At 50.6% G+C, this 18,115-nt stretch overlaps 1 protein-coding gene across 7 annotated transcripts in view; it reads left to right on the top strand.

Moving 5' to 3' along the window:
* PLEKHG4 (pleckstrin homology and RhoGEF domain containing G4) overlaps positions 1-18,115 on the top strand; it is a 91,337-nt gene that overhangs the window by 42,957 nt on the left and 30,265 nt on the right. For all 7 annotated transcript variants that reach the window (XR_004753741.1, XM_035336439.1, XM_035336438.1 and 4 more), the window contains exons 7-10: positions 798-884; positions 2,677-2,793; positions 5,422-5,520; positions 6,717-6,865. Coding sequence is in view for 6 of the 7 variants with exons in the window: in XM_035336439.1 (XP_035192330.1) it covers positions 798-884; positions 2,677-2,793; positions 5,422-5,520; positions 6,717-6,865 (452 nt within the window). In the remaining variant the exon portion in view is untranslated. The remainder of the gene's footprint in view (positions 1-797; positions 885-2,676; positions 2,794-5,421; positions 5,521-6,716; positions 6,866-18,115) is intronic.

The following is an 18,115-nucleotide window of genomic DNA, read 5'->3' as shown; positions in this document are numbered from 1 at the left end:
GCGAAACCAAGAAGGATTTGTTGCTGGACAGGTTCCGAGATCTGTGCAGAGGCAAAAGACACCTCTGAGACATTTCGATGGGGTGGCTCTTAGTTAACCCCATGGAGTGGCAGCTTCTCCTTGCTATCCAGCTCCAGGCATCGTGTGTCTAGTGGGCCCTGTCACCATGGTCTGAATGTTTCTGCTGCGTTTCCCTGTTCCTGCTGTTGCTCTCTGCCTGTTTCTCACTTCCCTGTAGAGTGCTTCTATAATTGGAGAGCTGATCCTGGATCGCAGAGTTTGAACTACAGCTGCCAGACGTCCCTTGGGATGTCCAGATAGGAATTTCTGTTGGTTTAACACTAGCAACAGGATGCGAGTCCTTGATTGTGAGTTGGCAGTAAGTAAAGACGAGATGACATTTTTTGGCACTGTGTGGAAAAAAAGCTTCTTTTCGGTTAGGAGAAATGACCAGGAAAATTATCAAGAAAAAACTTGGACATCGAACATAATTCCTTTTAGTTATTTTTTTCCTCCCCCACCACGTCCCGGTGTATAAGGCAGCATTTTTTTTAGTGTAGCCAAGACCTGACCTCTTTCATTGCTTCCTTAAGTACTGCATGACTAGTTGATCTGAAGCAAACTACCTTAAGGACGTAGCCTTGGTGCCCTGCAGAATGGCCTTCCCTATTCCTGGTGACTGCCTTCCAGGCTACCTTTGAAGGATGAATTGCAGTTTCTTTTGTACAAAACTGGTACGGTTTCTCCTTAGCATCCTGGATGGATAGGTGATGGTTTTGCACTCTGTTCTCTTTTAGGACATGGATCCTCATTGTATTCATGGAGTACTGCTTCTGGTCGAAAGAGATCTGACTTTTCGGGTGGAGAAGCCGGCAGCAGGACAGGTAATGGAACCGTTTGGCCAGGGCTTGCTGGGGAGCCGTTGATTTCCTGTTTAACTCCAAGCAGCGAGTTCTCTGTCCACTAATACATGTTTATTCTCACATGAAATCTCTGTAGTTGTTCTCCCTATTTTATGGTTGTGGCCTATTACGGGTGTGGTATTTATAGGGTTGTAAAGTTTATGCGAGCTGAACATCTCTCTGTCATGCTGTGTTTATTGTTGAGTCCGTCACCGACATGTGTGCTGTAATTATGTCAGGCTGCTGGGGCCCTTGAGATGCAGGAGGTTTGCTGGGGGCACAGAGAGCAGCACGGAGGAGTCCTGCACCACTAACAGTAACGGAGAAGCTTTTCATGCTCTTCTGTTAACAAGGGAGAAAATAGTTGGTCAGGAGGAGATCACGTTCTGCTCAATTCTGGGCTTCATCCTGTGAAGGTACTTGTTGCTTGGCAGGCTTTTGCATATCTCACGTTCCCTCTCCTTGCAGCCACTGCTGTCAGCAGCTGAGAGACTTCTGCAGGAGGGGGGAGAGGAGAAGTGTATGTGCGTAAGGTTCCCTTCGCAGCTGAAAGGTCTGGGAAGACTAACAGCAGGTGCTGATGGAGCGGGGAAGATGATCTCAGCATCACCAAACACCCCCACTAGAAGTAAACCTGCCTTGGTGTTCCACAGCTGTACACGAAACGCAGGCTTTCAGCCTCTCTCGTCTGAACGGAGCATCAGGCTGCATCTTAGTCATCTCCCTCTGCACCAAGCCTGTTAGGAGCTGCAGGGCTGGAGTGAAATTCTGCGCCTGCCACAAAATCCTGCAGGTTTCAGAGTTTCAGGCCCTCCCTGTGGATGAAAACATTGGGAGTAGCGTCGTGTTCGCTGTGTGTGTGGTGTGCTGCCCTGAACGGCCAACAAACAGTAAACACTCTTAGTCCGTTCCCTCATTTCCCCCCAAGTGAAAGAATTTGAAGTGCACAAGGGGTGTGCAGGTGTGTGCATGCAGGCAGGGCTCCAGAAGACGTTATTTAAAAGCGCTGAACAGCTCCAAAGTGTGTAGGAGGAAGCGGCAAAGCCTGATAAAGTCACACGGGAGGAATTGGAAGCATCCTCGCTATTTCATAAGGAGGTGAAAACTTCACAGAGTATGTGTGGGGTTAAATGTCTGCACCTGAGATCCTGGAGTCTGGGCTGGCTTCCACATACCTTCAGGAGCACTTGTCTGTTTCTCTAGCATGCTCTGGTGAGGTACTACAGGCTCGCAGAAGGCAAGTTATCAGTGTCAAAATCTAGGAAAGACATGGAGCAAATAGCTGCTGTGCTGCGTGGAGAATTGAGGGCAGGGCAGAGACTGCTCTCCGAGAGGGAGATCTCGGATGTTTTCCAGGAAGCGAGATGGGGAAGCTGGGGGCTGGATTTAACCTCTCAGGCTCTCCAAACAAATGCAAATTGCAACCCAGTGTGTGAGCTTATGAGGGAGTTGCTCTGCTTATACTTGGAGGTATTGGCTCTAGAGAAGGCTGGCTGCTGCCAGACTTCCATCACAGATGTTCTGCTTGGTAAAACAACGTGTTGTGGCCTGCGTTCCCTCAGGGTTCGCCCACAAAACTGCGCAGCAAACTGCTCTAAGATTGAATTGATTTTTTTCCTTCATATTCCAGATACACAGTGTGCCTTGTTTCTATGCAAGATAAATAAAGGAAAAAGAAACGCTGTCTCTTGTTAACCTTCCCCTCCTCCTTGCCAATACTCACTGCCCTTTTCTCTAACGCCGATGCACTTTTATTTCTTCTCTTCCCATGCAGTTTGAGATTCTCACCTCCATGAAATCCCTTCATAAGCACATAGACAGCTCCCAGCTGCCTCTAGAACTGGATGGGACCTTCCCTTATTGCCACCGGGACTGGTTGAGCTTCCGCATGGTGAGTAGCACGTCGTGTTCCCTGGTGTCTGAGAGAAGGAGTGGCAAGGTAACGGAGCTGAAGCAAGGGAGAGGAGCCTGTCAACAACCAGGCCTAGAAGCATTAAAGGGCAGTGCTTCCTCTAACGGCTGTGTGCACAGATGACAGCTTCTGTTATCAAAAGGTTACTAATATTGTCTCCCTGAAATGGATGCACTCTGAGGCCTGGTAGCATGACTGCAGGACCTATAAATTTAGTTTTTAACTCATCTGCTTGAACTGCGTTAATCCAGGTTTGACCATATTTGGAAGGGAAAGGAGAAACAGCATCCTTCTTTGTTGTTCGTGGCACTTTGCTTATATTTGGAGGCTTAAGGGCAGGCACTTCTTGTGCTAATCTCAGGAGATGTCAGTACCCAATCATCAAGAACTAAAAAATATAAAAAATGGTTAGATCTTGGTGGGTTTCAGGCAGGTTTTCCAGACAACAGTGAGCTACGTAGTGAAAACTGCCATCCTGGTGGGAGTCAAACTTGGAAATTCCCGATAATCATTTCAGATAATTACAGGAACATCTCTTTCCTCCTTTGTTCACTTGCTTACCAAAGTTGTCATCAAATTTGAACTGTTTAGAAAACATCTAAACTAAAAAGATGGAGAAGATTCAGCCGTGGGGTGCATTTTATTCCTCTTTGCGAGCTGGCTGTGTCAGGCTAGGAAACCGGCTTCCCCGTGCAGGGTCTGGTCAGCGAGTCCTAGGAGCAGGACAGCAGTAGGAGGGAGTACCAGCAATCTGTTCCTTCTCCCTGTTTCGCTGCTGTGCGGATGCCTCGGTACCACGATCCTGTTCGACCTCTCTGTGGAAATGTTTGTGGTGGCGCAGGTTAAGCCTCAGCGACAGAGGGGCCGAAACTGCAGTGCCCAGGCGCAGTTCGTAAGGGAGGGAGCCCCAGCAAAGGGCGCTGCAGCCACCAACGCTGTGCACGCTGATGATACTTGGCAGGGTTGCAGATGTTGCTGGCCATGCAGCAGGGGATGTGCGGACTGCCAGAAGTCTGCAAAAGTAGCAGCTGTGGCGCCAGTACCCAGCCCCGCGTGCACCCTTGCTGTGGAGGGCGCGTAAGTCCTGTGGCTCGTGTGCTTGTTGAATCTTTACAAGCTGTACTGAGACATGATTTGGCACACTGAGATGAGACGGGATTAAATCTCTGTAAATCTGCACACAAATTGGCTGTCTTTGCGTCACGTTTGACTTGCTCACCCCGGTGGATGACAGAACCGTCCCCTCTGCTTCCAAACGATGCAGTGCTCGCCTGGCTCCGAGCTCGCTGCGCAGGGCGCTGCGAGGTGCAGCATTCGAAGCAGGTTGCGGTATCACTGATACAACGCTGTTGTGTTGCTGGTGGCAAGCTTCGGCAGTCAGGCTCAGCACGTGCCAAACGTGAACTTATCTTCTCCAACTTGTTTCAGAACCCATTTTTTAAAAAACTTCACACCTAACAAGCACTGAACCCATGCTGATGCAACACAGAAGCCGAATTTTGGTGCCTAGGCTTGAGTTTGAGGTTTGTTTGGCAGCAAGGAAGCTTTGCAGTAGGACATGGATTTGTTTTTTGGACAGGGTTGAGAAAAGCTCAGGAGCTGAGGTGCTCGGTCTGTGCAAAAGGATAATTCTCGAAGGCAGGAGCATGGTACCAGACTACCTCTTGTTTCCGTGTCTTACGCTTTACTGTGCAAAATGTTACCAAAGGGAGTCGGTGTAGGAATGGGTGTTTGGGTTGCCTGTTTGTGTAATGCGCTGCATGTGATAATGACCCATATGCTCAACCCCTTTTAGATCTGCAGCTGTGTGGCAAACAGATTTATTTCCTGCCTCAGCGATCTCACCTGCATCCTGCCTGCTAATCCGTCCCCTCTGGGGCTGTTCCAGCACTCCAAAGAGGGAGTTAAATTCAGTAAAGATTCAAACCGCAGCTTTTTCTTTTTTCTTTTTCTTTATTTTTTTGAATAGCTCTTTCTCCCTTCCCTGATTACAGTGGCTAGAGGGTGGCATTTGAGAGTCTTTATCAGTGACTGTTTAGAAAAGTCGCCTCCTCCCCTGTGTGTGAGATTTGTGGTGTGGTGGTTGGTGGTTTTTTCCCTCAGAGAGAAGGGACTTTGCTACTCGTTTAAGGTGCTTTAATTGTGGAAGCTTTCCAGTTTCCTAACCTTTAATTTACACTACTTTTAATATGAAGAGGAATGATTTAAAGTATAGAAATTGTACTCGTTCTAAGTTTTGCTCCTCCAAAATGCGCGCAGAGTGATTCATCTTAGTGGAAAGTTACAAGAAATGCTAATCATAGAAGAATGTGGGACATAATTGTACTGATTTTCTTTTCTCTAAAAGCATGGCCCAGACATGCCGTGGTGAGTTTGTAAGGTCTGCACAGAGGACTTGGTACAGAGTGATGCATCTGAAGCCTGTGATGGCTCCTGGGCTTCTTTTTGCTGATGATACAGCTTCACCAACAGCATAATTGAACCCTTGGGTTAATGGCGTTTGATCCTGTCTTGATTTCTGTCCTTTTAACCTTCTGCAAGCTGAAAAGATGGCTTTCTCATCAGCTGTGAGACAATGATCTCTGCCCTGGTCCTTTCCTCTTGTAGAAACTGGAACACTTGCTGCAAGGATGCCAAGGGGCTTGTGCCTTCCTCCAGGGAGCCATCCACAAAGTGGAATCTGGAAAACTACCGGAAAGAGCTGAGGTAAGCATGTAGAACATACACTGCTGCCTGGAGAAGCTGGTTCTTTGATCCCTCAGCGGCAACCAACCCAAGAGATCTCACCTTGAGTTGTGCTTGTTGCTGCTGGGTTGCTTGCTGTGTGGACAGACAGATGTAGTGGAATAATGTTTCTAGCTGTGAGAGCAAGGGGTGTTTGTGTAGCGAGGGCTTGATCACTTCCCTATCCAAAGAGCACTGGTCTGCACGAGGTCAACGCTCACGAGGGACTGCAGGTACAAAATTAGTTTAGGAAGGGCACTGGACTCCTAGGAAGGTGTCTCCTTTCCTCCCCCACCTCTGCTGGTCTCTCTTGAAGAACCGTTGCAGCGGGGGAAATGCATTTGCTGCTGAAGCTAATTTCAGTGCAGCAGAAAAACGCTGCGCAACCCACACCTTTCTGAGTCTTCTTTACAGAGAGCGGAGGGGAGAGAAGGATCAGAAAAGGGGAAGAGGAATCTGCTGTGTTTGCCAGCAAACTTCAGTGATTCAGTTAACTGTGTCACTTAGGGGCAAGGCAAGATTATTTCCGTTGGCAGGGTGGATGTGAAGCGTTCTCTGCAGCTCTGTAGCTGGTACTGGCTTGGTGGCTCTAGCACTGAGCAGCCACCTCGAGTGGGCTTGCATGGCCTGGCTACAGTTACGTGGCAGCACAGATTTCATGAGGCCAAGGCTGTGCTGTGGCTCCGGCTTTGCTGCCTCTAGAAGAGAAATTCGGAAGGGGGCAAGAGGAAGGTGCAGAGACCAAGCCCGTGTTGTTGCAAACATGTCATCCCTTCCTGGGAAGCCTCTCTGGGCCCTCCTGGATACGTGGGCACCTCTACCAACCCTTCGGGTGCTTGTGCCATGCAGGTCCGGCTCTAAGAATAGCAGGAGATAGCTGTAAGTGGAACATGGGGCTGAAAATAATGATTCTGTGCCCAGCAAATGGAGCATGGTAGGAGTTGGGTTTCAATTTTAGCCTGGTGGGCAAGGTTTTGAGGGTGTAAGGACCACTGTTTATCACTTTGGACTTGGCAGGCTTGGAAGAAACAGCCGTGGGAACCAACCTCCCTCTGTGCTAGGGTGGGACAAGGTGAGATGTGGTTTGGGTTGGGTTGTGCACTGTTGATTTTTCTGCCTGTTCCCTCATTGCCCAAACATTGCTGTGACCGCTCATCGCACTCTTATAATCCCTGCAGGAGGCAGCTGTGCTGCTGAGGAATTACAGGCAGTTGATGAAGAACGTTCTGGAAGACGCACGGCTGGTCCGGCTGCAGCTGGAGGGTGGAGCACTCCTGGCCAGGCTGAGGAAGGAGGAATCGTGTGTCACCCTCACCCATGACTACAGGTGAGCCCCAGCAGGGTGGGAGAAGAGGAGCTGGAGGTGAGCAGAGAGCAGGCAGGGGCAGCCTGTCCATGACCCGTCCTTGGTGCAGACCGGTGTGGTTTTTCGTGTAGTGAGGACTTTTGCTGGAAACAGCAAAAGTGAAGAGCGTAATGAATTGTACGCTTATCCTGGCTGCTCTTTCCTCAGTCCGAAAATTCATCCCTTCCTGACTGGCTGGGTTCATTTAGATGGTTATTAAAGCTCCTTTGCCAAGCCAAACCAGACTCACCTGTAGTGAGGAGAGGGCCGGATGCTTTGTGCACCCCTAAAGCACAAAGTCTTACTTGACGATGCCGGTGATCAGCGTTTGGGTCCAAGGCGTTATCAGGGTGCAATTTGCCAAGGCACTCCTCATGTAAGGGGATTTCCAAGGACCTTGACTGCAAGGAATGCTTTCTGGTTATAGCAAACGCTGATCTCTTCACGCATTGGCGCGGTTTGCACAGCAAATATTCACTGCCCGTTTGCAGAATCGGTATGAGAAGCGGGGGAATGAGAGAGGCCAGCTGTTTGAAATCCCCAGGGCATTGCACAACTCCTGTTTGTACTGCTAAAACACCTGAAGCCTATCAGCGTGTGAAGGCCTCTGTGCTATGTGCTGTGCAAACAGCCAGGCAGCCCTTGCACCCAGCAGCTTCCAGCCCCAGCGGGAGATAAGCGCCGGTGCGTGGGTACGGCGGGGGCACAGCGCATGGCAGGGCAGCGAGGAACGGCCTCGCGCATCTGCAGCCTTGCCCTCATTAAACTCTCTGTTGCCATCACAAACCGAGAGGTTTGAAGGAGGGAACGGAGCGAAGATAAGAAAACAGCTTCCAGGGTGTCTCACCCGAGCGCAGGGAAAAGGAGGTTTCTCTCTGAAAATCCAACAAGGGGATGAGGGTGCAAGTCGCAGCCTGTCGCTGGGAGGCAGGGGTCGGCATTTCAGGGCTGAGTGCGGGGGGAGCCTGGGGACCAGCGGTGTAAGCGTTTCGTTTCCCTGCCTGCCGTGACTCCTGCCAGCAGCTCTGGCAAGCCGTGAGGACACACTTTTTGCTGAAATGTTTAAGTGCTCTCGATGCAATTTCGAGCAGAATTAGGACAATGCAGCCTTTTTATTCTGACATGGTGTGAGAAGCACACATAATGCAGGTTGTTGTGGTTTGTGTGCGCCTTTTTTCTCTCCCTTTAAAGCTGCTGTGTTGATTAAAATTAGAGCCTTCAGAGAATGGGGAGAACATGCTTGCTTTTTATGTTTTGTTTTGTTTTTAAGCTAAACCTGTGTTCTTGTGCAGGGAAATGATCAACTTTGAAACCTGATCTGACAGAGCCCCTAAGGATAATTTACTGCTTTGATTACCTTAGCGAGGGCAGGGGTGGGACACACACACACAGTGCTTTGATTGCACCGTGTTTGAGCACATGCCGAGGCTGTGTAGCGTGTTCTCTGTTTAATTCAGGTCATGTTCGTTGCCTGCCAGAATGAATGGAGTGTGTATGCTGCAGGTCGGATATATGGGGCTCTGTCCAGCCTGAGGAGCTTTAAACGAATGCAGATGGAAAATGTTAGCCTTATTTTAGGCTGTGGAACAGTTGCAGAACCTAAATTCCATGCGGTGTTTTAAATAAGGAAATGCCTGCTTGTTGTGTAAGTCAGATGCTCAGGGCAGAGCGCTAAAGATGTTCGCTCTTCACTGCTCCAGGATCCTTGGCAACGAGGAGAAAAGCTCCATGGCTTGGCCAGAGAGCCTGCATAAGGCACTGTTACTTTTAGATCCTCCACAGATTGCGCTTGCTCCTTTAGCTCCTCCTGTCTAAATTGCTGTGCAGATATTAGAGCTTCTGGGCTCTGTTACCCTGTGAAGGCTCCTGGGTAGGCTGCCTGAATGAACAGGATCAAAGCAGGGTTGTAGCAGAACACAGCAGCTGGCCTTCTAAGCTAGTGTGCAGTGGCTGTTGGTGGACGTGGGTCCACCGTGAGACTTCGGGTGGTGATATATGAAAATGGAACAGGTTGTGGCTGTGCACTCAGCAGGGCCTGTCGTATCGCTTTCCTGAACTTGTGAGTTGTAAAATTTTGATCAATGCTGAGGTCTGTCATCCTCCTCCCAATACTTGAAATGTGAGTATTTTCAAAATTGAAATGGTTTTATCATTCTGGGCCTCCTTATGGCTTTTGTTAAACACGTGTCACATTGGTTTAGTTCTTTCTTTTCTCTTGTGTTGCAAAAACCTGATCAAGCAAAGAGTCACGACAGCCCAGACTTCTTAGTCTGAAGTTGTGAGGCCAGCTCTGAGCAGGTAACTGTCAAAATATGCACGAATTGCATGTAAGTAGAGGCATTTTTTTTAAGAGCAGGAGTTTTCTGCAGTCTTAGCTTCAATTAATTAAAATGTGCCAACCAGAAGTACAGGGCTAACAATAAAAAGCATGATTTTTCTGAAGAGGCACAGAGGGGAAGGACAAGCCCAGCTACACCATCGCTGTGGGACCGAAGAAGCAAGAGTCCTGCTTCGTAGGGGATGTGTTCTGCCAACTCTCAAGGCTGACTTTCCTTCTTGCTTGTAGCCTCAGGTAGCAAAAAGAAAATCCTGAAGTGGTACAAACCAGTCTGAAAACATGTAACCGGTGCTTAAGTGCAGGTTGGAAATAGTATCCTAAACTAGGCAAGCAAGCAGGCTGGTGCTCTGTGCAGCCGGTTGCTCTCTGCTGAATACCTTTTGGACACACGTAGCAAACAACCCTCGCTCTGGTCATTCTTCAGTAATGCAGCTTTTCCCTTGAGGTTGCTTTTGGCATCTTTCCCTGCTGTGCCCTCCCAGAGAGCCACGATGCCCTTTGGAGTGCTTGGTGACAGCGGTGGGACCTTGCTGCTGCTCAGGTCTGACCCGGGCCTTGGGCGGGTTTGCTAAACCAGCGACCTGGCTCCTTTCCTGCAGAGATTGAACTCATCGCATCAGGTCACGCAGGAGAGGTGCGTCACGGTATACATCCATTTGTTTCTCTGACAGATGCTTTAAGAGCTCCAAGAACCCCTCCTGGACGGTCCCCTCCTGAGAGGTGCTGCAGCACCAGAGCGGTGGCTTTGGCTGGTGACTGCTCTCTGTTCCCGGTGTGAGCTGACCTGGAGTCCCCGTGCTCTTTCCCACCAAGCAGTGCTGTAAAAGAAAGCCTTGCTCACCAGCTGCTGGTCCGCAGAGGGAAAGGCAGACTTCTCCGAGCAGTCTGTTTGGATCTCACCACTGTCCCACCTCCAGGAAGACCGGGCTGAACCTGCCCAAGGTGGGGGTGTGGTACTGGTGAGCCTGAGTCCTTCTGGTGCCTCCTTCAGTGCTGGAGTGATAGCTCCAGCACAGGCTGGCCACCTGAAGGTGCAGGTGGCCTGCTGAAGCCAGCATTGCCACTTATTCCTTGTTAGAGGAGCTGGCAGGGTTCAAACACAGCATATTTGCTGGCGCACCAACTGCTACGCTGAAGGCTCAGTGCTTCTTCAGGTCTGTTAGCACAGGAGCTGAAAGTGTTCCAGGTTTTGCTGCTCCAGCCTTTCTGGGGACTGAAATGCCAAGCCATTAGCCTAGCTGCAGTTCCTGTTGGTGAGCATGGACGAATGCCACGGAGACATCCACCACTTCAGTGCTGTTAATATCTATTTTTATTACTAGTTTTGGACAGGAAGTCTTTAATGAACTCAGTGTTTTTCTGAAGTTTTGTAGGGCTGGCTAGCAGGTGTGTCTCTGGCTTTGGGGTATCTCGTGTATCGATCAACCACCCTGTGGCTTGGAGACAACTCACCATGCCAGCCGTAGAAGGCGTACCAACGCATTGCTTATTTTGGGGTGGATTTTGAAGATTGCTCTGACACTTCCATCGTGAGCCTTGCTTGGGAAGCTGCCCAAAGCCGTGCAGCAGCAGTGGGAGCGCTTACTAAGGCGAGACGTCAGTGCGGGGACCGGGCAGTGAGGCGGAGGCTCCTTCCCCTGTCCTCAGCCAGACGTTTTCCACTGTTGTTCTCATTACTGCCGCTCTCCTGGCGTAGCCAGGAGCTGGGAATGCCTGCCAAGGTGAGGTGTCCAGTGATGCCTTTCGTCCTCTCGATATGCCGTGAGTCAGAAGTGGAGGAAAGAAAATAGAAACATTTTTTTTATTAATGCAAAGGTGCCTGCCTTATACTAGTCAAACCAGAATCCTCCTGGTGCGTGGCTCTGCCAGCAAACCTGCACTTAGCATGGCCCAGGAGTGGAACGCATCACGTTCTGCCTGCTGGTGGGCAAGGTGGCCGCAAGAGTAGATGTGAGAGCTGGGAAAAAGAGAGGAAAACCTCAGATGGTGAAAGCATGGCCAGGCTGGGTGCTGGGCTCTGTGCAGCACGGAACCAGAAAAATCATAATCTCTTCCCCCAAGCTTCTCATCTGAAAAGAATTTGTGCTTGCAAGCTGTGAATAAACAGCTTATAAATAGATGGAGGAGTGAAGCCTCCTTTTGTTTGCGAAGGCAGTGTAGTTAGCCTCTGTGCTTTGAGGGTGGAGCGGGGAGAGCCAAGAGCTGGTTCTGTCGGCTGCCTATTTTTAGTGTGGCTCGGTGATCTGGATGGGAGCCCTGGGTGGGGACCTGGGCTGAGCAGAGGTAATGGGCAGCGTGGAGCAGGCTTCCTGAGCGGCAGCTGCCAGGTTCCCCATGCTAAGCCCGCCTCGATGACAGCAGCAGAGGCTGACCGTACAGCTAACACCGCGCTTGTGCCTGCCTGCAGAGGGTCCTGGGCTGCCCTGAGCATGCACTAGCAACGCTCGCTTGGGTCTGCCCTGCGTGGCTGGGGCACTGCTCTGTGTTTTCTCATCCACCGCTCGAGACAGGGAAGCAGTTCCAGTTAAGTGGTGACAGAGCCAGACCTGCGTCGTCCGGGCTGTGGAGAAGCTGTGCAGCGGTTCCTGTCGCCCAGCCTGGTTTTGCAGAGATCAGTGAATAGAAACTTCAAACCCTACACAGTTGCGGAGAGATATTTTTCCAGGTTTGGAAGGATGTAAGGAACAGCTGGAGCAGCTAACCAAGAGATGTGATCGGGTCTTTGCTCCACCTGAGGCCTTTGAAATTAAGATTTAGATGTTCCTTCCCACTCCGTATCAGAGCGCAACCACAGCTTGTGCTGCAGATAGGATCATCCTGCTCCTCTGCACTGGTCTTCCCATTCTGAACGTCTGCTTGAGAGCCGCATGCAGCAGCGAGGCACAAAGTCTGCCTGAAATTGTGGAAGCCATGTCCAGCAGATGTAGGGTTCCCTGCTGGCGATGAAGCAGTGGCTCACAGCTGTGTGGTGCTGCGGGAGCTCGTGTCTGCGGGGCTTTGGCAAGACTCCTGCGGGAAGCAGCTCCAAGACCTGGGAGCTTTGGGTACCTTTCATGCTACCACTTTTCCACAGCGCACTCCCCTGACGTGCCCTGTGAGATGCACCTTTCAATGGTAAATGTATTTTGCATATTTCTTCTGGGAGCCTGCTCCTAAAACCTTCATCTTTGGGTTCAAATAAACTCTCGGTGTACCTTGAAGTGAGATGAAAAACCGTGCTGAAATCCTGGCCTCAAAGTTTGGCAGCTTTCTGCCACGAGACGCCTCTGCGCTGTTGCTGGTGACGCAGAAGATGCTGACAAACACAAAACCTTGGGCCCTCAGCAGTGCATGGGTGGCAGCGCTTCCATGTCCGTGTTTGTGTCAGGCGGAGGGAGGAGCGCACGGCGACAGTTCTATCCAAACACACGCCGTGCTGCTTGGTATTCATTTTCTTTACAGTCTAACCTGTTCCCTGTGTTTGCGTGGTGGTTTTAGCCTGGCAAAAAGCACTTACGCTCGCATTAAACAAACCTTGTTGCTCTGCACATAAAGGAGCGTGGAGCCGTTGTCGTTCTGGGTGTGCGAAGCGCTGTGTGGAGCCTCTCGTGGCGCTTGCAGGGAGGTATAAGATCGCAGAGCTCTTCTTAGGTAAGTTTTCATTGTTCTTTGAGGCTTTTCGTGAGATGATCCCTCTCAGCTTCCCCTCTGCTGTTCATTTTCTACTGCATTATGACCTGAATCTTCCTGGATTCAGCGGGTCTTTACCCAGAAGACTCCTGTTTTTGTTCTTGTTTGCGATCTTTGTCATGCCAACAGGGCTTTAGCTAATTAATGACACGCTGCGAGGTTTTTTATCTGTTTAAAAATATTACGGAAAAAAATGCAAAAAGTTTCCAGGGTAGGATGTTAGCTGGACCGCCCGAAGTTCCTGGCTCAGCCCACACCATCCCACAAGCACCGTGGTTTATGCAGCTGAGCTGGGGTGGCTGTTTCTGCTGCCGGGGTAGCTGATAGCGCAGTCACTGCTACGACCCCGTATTGTAAAGACTGGGAGCGTGTAAAAGGAGGATGTGTCAGGGACACGGGTATGTGGCTCGCAGTGGGTACACAGATTTGAGCAGAGCATCTTGAAACCCTTGAGGTCCTAACTCCAGGAACACAGCTGGCCCAGATAACGAGTGTAGATATTACTAGGTCAGTGTTCACGGGATGAGTTTTGGAGGTGAGAGTTCTTTCAAGCTGGTAGAAGACCACAACTGGAAGCTTGGTGGTCCCAGAAGAGCGTGGCCGTGTCCTGCCACAGGCTCCACTGTGGGGTGAGCTGCCCCCGTAATTTGGCTCTTTGTTGGGTTCCTTCAGGTCAGGTTTATAGATCGTACTGGGATTTACGCTCAACCGGTCTGAACACAGTTTGATTGCAACTGAATGCAGGTCAGGTCGGGAAAAGAATCCGAGGTAGCAGCTGGTGACCACACCTGGATACTTAACCTGTGCGCTTCAGTCCCACTGCTCTGGAGGGACTTCAGAGGATATTTGTGCTACAAACACATTTAACCACACTGTGCTCCAGAGAGGGCTCTCGGCAGTTACGGGCTGCAGCGTGTTGCGTTAATTGGTTGAGTTGCTCCCAGCGCACGTGCTGGTCAGGGAGCCCCGTGAGGAGGGATTTGGTTGGGTCGGTGCTCTCAGCAATCCGCTGTTCCCACCGTGATCAGCAAGCATCCCGCAGCAGCCCCGAGCTTGGCGTTTGACCGCCGTGCCCTTCTAAGGACGCTTTGGGGTTCTAAACACTGCACCCAGCAGCTCAAATACCTTTACTAAGTAACTAAAACCACCGTGACTATTTGGGTGCTGCAGACAATAATTACAGTGTAGTTAGCGATACCTGCATTAGCTTCACGATGGCTTGTCCAAATTTTAACCTCAGCTGCATGCGAACTTTTCAGCCTGACGAGCAGGAATTTGCCTTTGAGGTTGACCTCATTTTATGGGATGATTACGAATATGGCAGTCGGGTAGGTTGCTACCAGGATGCGTTAATGGCCAAGAAAGTCTCTAATGCATTTCTGTTGCTGCAAAACACCCCCCAGGCATACAAGACTTTCCCTGCGAAGCCGGAAGAGTTTCTTCCTGCAGCGTTGTTCAGGATGCGCAGATGACTGGTAGGCCAGGTATCAGCACAGATGATCTGGGCGATGTCCTTGGACCAAATCGTCCTTCAAATGTCCTAGCTGCCAGATCCTACTCCTGTTCTTCCAAAGCCTGCGCAAACATCCACTAGGAAAGTTCAGCACCAGGAGTGGAAGGCTAGATGAAGGTAATGCTGTAACATCTGGCTGTGTTTCCTAAATTACGGAGATCAGGGATATCTGATTCTCCTGGGAAAGCTAGCTGAAGGAAATCCACCTAACCGCCGTGCAGCACGCTAACAGAAGGCAGCGTGTCTGTGCTCCCTCCATCCGCAGTTCTTCACCATTTTAAAATTGACCAAGGCTAGTCAGAGGATGCGTCCTGCTTTTAGCCCTCCCTCTAGGTTGGTTCCTCTCTTGGTCAGAGCCGTTTGTCAAGGGGCAGAGAGCTGCAGAGCAGCGATGGGCCTGCTGCTTCCTTCCCCGCGCTCCCTGCAGCTGGCAGGCACGGCTCCTGCAGCACCTGCTTTTGCAAGCCTGCTGGATGCCTCGTCTGTGGCCACGGGTTTCTGTAAACAAACCAGGTATTTTGCTTAGAAAACTGAAGTGTAACTCTCCAAGGCTAGCTTTTCGTAGGACGGATTCAGACAGAAATGGTCTTTCTAAATTATAGGTTTAAAATTACCCTGCCATTATACAACAGCTTGGCGCTCCTCCAGAAAACTGAAGATGTTTGGAGTCTTTTCCACTGAAATGATAATTACCCAATGAAAACAGGATTTGGGGAAACATAAACTGACATCAAGCTACTCCTTTTTGCTATAAATTATATTGAATCTGCGCTATTGCAAAATTACTTTGGATGATTTGACCATGGAAGAATGCAGTGAAAGACTCTTATTACCGCACTCGCATGCACAGGGAGACTGCAGTGCATCCAAACGTACCCAAGCTTAGACAAGACTTTCCACTGACTTCAAACAACTCGCTGCTTTTCTTCCTCAGAGTTGCTCAGGCCACTATTAAAATATCTTTAAGGTGCTTAACATCCCTGTGTTCCCATTTGTGTGGCCGGATTGAAGCCTCTTTTGGTCCTTCGACCACGTTTTCAGTACTTGTTTGAAGCATTTCCAAGTATCAGCACTCCAAGCTGCCTTGAAAGCAGTGAAGGGCAGGAACAGAAAAACTCTGTCTGGGTCTGAAGAAGAAATAGCTGCACATGCAAGGCATAATCTTGCTGCGCAGCTCCTTGTTGCAAGGTGTCGTTGGGTTTACTGGGGCTCTAGAAGAGATTTAGGAAGAAAATTAGGAAGCGTATCAGCAAATGGGTGGAAATAAGTACATGGTAAACAGATGGACAGAGGTCTGGGATAACGTGCGCGGTGCTAAAGGATGCTTTTGGTGAGAGCTGGAAGGGCTTAAGGGAATCAAAAACCACCCAAACTTCTCCATCGGCTGTAATTCTTTGTTTGCCTCGGTTCACATACCTACTGCGTGCAACGGGGGGAAAGGGTTGTACTTGCCTCTGGAAAAGAGTACAAGATGGATGTTAGGCAGAGCCTGTCGGGCAGCCAGAAGTGAACTGTCAAGAGCTGACAATGTATGAATGGAGTTACCTTGGAGATGCAACAGAAGACCAACAACTAGACGTTGAGGATTTAATGAATGCCTGCCGAGCGAGGCAGAACGTGTGAAAGCAGCGCTGCTAGACCTGCCAACAAAGGATGGAGGTGCTGGGCTGCTGGAGGAGCTCGGCAGAGGAGGAGGAGGGATGGTGCGAGGCTGCACCTGAAGGTGCCGCAGCTCTCGGGCTGAGGCTGGAGGTGCCTCCTGGAAGGGTTTTTCCTGGGTGCCTTGTTGTGTGGTCGCTCAGTATGGCACTGGCAGGAGCGAGAGAAGGGGCAGCTTCAGGGTGTTGTGTTGTGCTCCAGGTGTACCATTAGCGGCTGTAAGGACTCACAGAAAACAAGCTGAATTAAATGACAGCAGTAAGAATTGTAGATAGTAATACATACCCTGAACAGCCTGACGTACAAAGGAAAGTGAGCTCATTAACCTGAGCCCTCTTAACCTGAGGTGAATTCTCTGTCCAGTTCCTGATGATAGTGTAAGCTCCCAAGTGCATCTCTAATCTGACTTTACGCGAGTTTGAGAGGTCTGTGATCAGGAAAGCAGAGGTTTTCCTCGTGTGGAAACAATGTCGTTTCTAGTAGTATTAATATTACTGAATCTGCTGAAATAACCAGGAGGTGGCTGAGTATCTGCAGATCTGGGATGTGCTGGCACGATTGTCAGGATGTGGGTTGCACTGGGTGGTTCAGAGGGCTCAGCCCTTGCTTCTGACTTTGAAGCCCCAGCTTGGTTCTTCCCTACGGCCTCCTGCGAACCCAAGGAAGGCTTGGCCTCAGTGACACCTTCAGAGTCCAGCTCTTTCTGGCATTGCCAACAAGCTGGGGTGGTTTCTGCAGTTGTCTCAGGGAAGGTGCGTGCAGCCAGGTGCCTGCGATGCGTTGCTTCAGTCCTTCAGCTCCACAGCCAGCAAGTCCCCCGAGCCCCGTGGGGCCAGCAGTGGGATTTTGTTGCTGCATTTGTGAACCTGCCTTTCCCTGCAGCGGTTCGCGGGTCGTAAGGCCAGCGCTGGTCTCAAGTGCGCTCCAGCAGGCTTGTCTCGCCTGCGGTGACACGGTGCGTTCACCTCTAGGCGCAGGGAGCTTTTGGGAGGCATATTTCAGTTTAAAAAGCAAAACACCACCACCGTAAAAACAGCCAGCAGCTAAACAGGTTGTGTGTTTTTTTTTAATAGCTTCCTATTCCACCGTACGTTTCCCATAGTCACAGCGTTGCCTTCAGAGTGGCTGTAGGTGCTGCTGGGGAAGGTGCCGTCTGCCGCGTGGGAGTCCGCAGCGTTCGGAGCCCCGCAGCCCGGGTTGTGCCTGAGTCCTCTCAGGGGAAACCGCAGGAAGCCAGTGAGGGGAGAGCAGGACAAAGAGCGTCCTATTTCCTCCATCAGGTGTGGGAAGGAGTGCTGTGGGGCTTCCTGGCTCCCTTCCCCTATAGCAGGTTATGGCCGGTGCTAGGTCAGGCTGTGCAAAAGCTGGAACTTGTTTGGAGTTCCTACATCAGGAGGTTGCCGTCCTGCAATATCTCACTAAATACTGAAACCATCCATGCCTTCATCGTGGATTTGGGGTTGGGGGTGTTCGCACACCCCCTCCCCCTACAGAAGAGTGGCAGATCGATCCAGCTTGTCGCCGAGTGCCACCACAGTAGCATCAGCACCGAAGCGAACTCTCTGGAAGCTCAGAGAAAGGCTGGAAAAACGTTTTGCGTCACGAGCGAGCAGTCGCCGTGCTTGCGTTCAGCAGCCTGCAAAGCCTGGAGTTGCAGGTGCCAGCGGGGGGGGGGGGGAGAGCATTCGGTTTGTAAGCCGCTTTCCTCCTGCCAGCGGGGACTTCAGGCCCGTGGGAGTGAGACCGAAGGGTGTCTGCCTGTCTGGCAATCAATATTGCATTTTGCTGGAGCCTTATTCAGAGCCCAGGACCTAGCATTAATGCAGTTGCCAAATGCAACTCCCAGCGATCTCCCGAGCTGTTCCTCATTAGCTCTCCTCGCCGTGCCGCTGCTGCTGGGACCTCGCCGTCAGAGCCTGCTCCCTAAACAAACTTCCCAGAGCTCAGCTCGGCTCCGCGGCTGCGAGTCTCCTGGGTCAGATCTGGGTCTGTCCTTAGGAAAAGATTGCAAAACAGGAGGCTAATATCGTCACTGTTTGTTTACGGGTGGTTT

This window comes from Oxyura jamaicensis, chromosome 11 (assembly GCF_011077185.1).
Source record: "Oxyura jamaicensis isolate SHBP4307 breed ruddy duck chromosome 11, BPBGC_Ojam_1.0, whole genome shotgun sequence".
Lineage (NCBI taxonomy): Eukaryota > Metazoa > Chordata > Aves > Anseriformes > Anatidae > Oxyura > Oxyura jamaicensis.
Note: the sequence above shows the minus strand (reverse complement) of the source record. Positions and strands in the feature narration are given on the sequence as shown.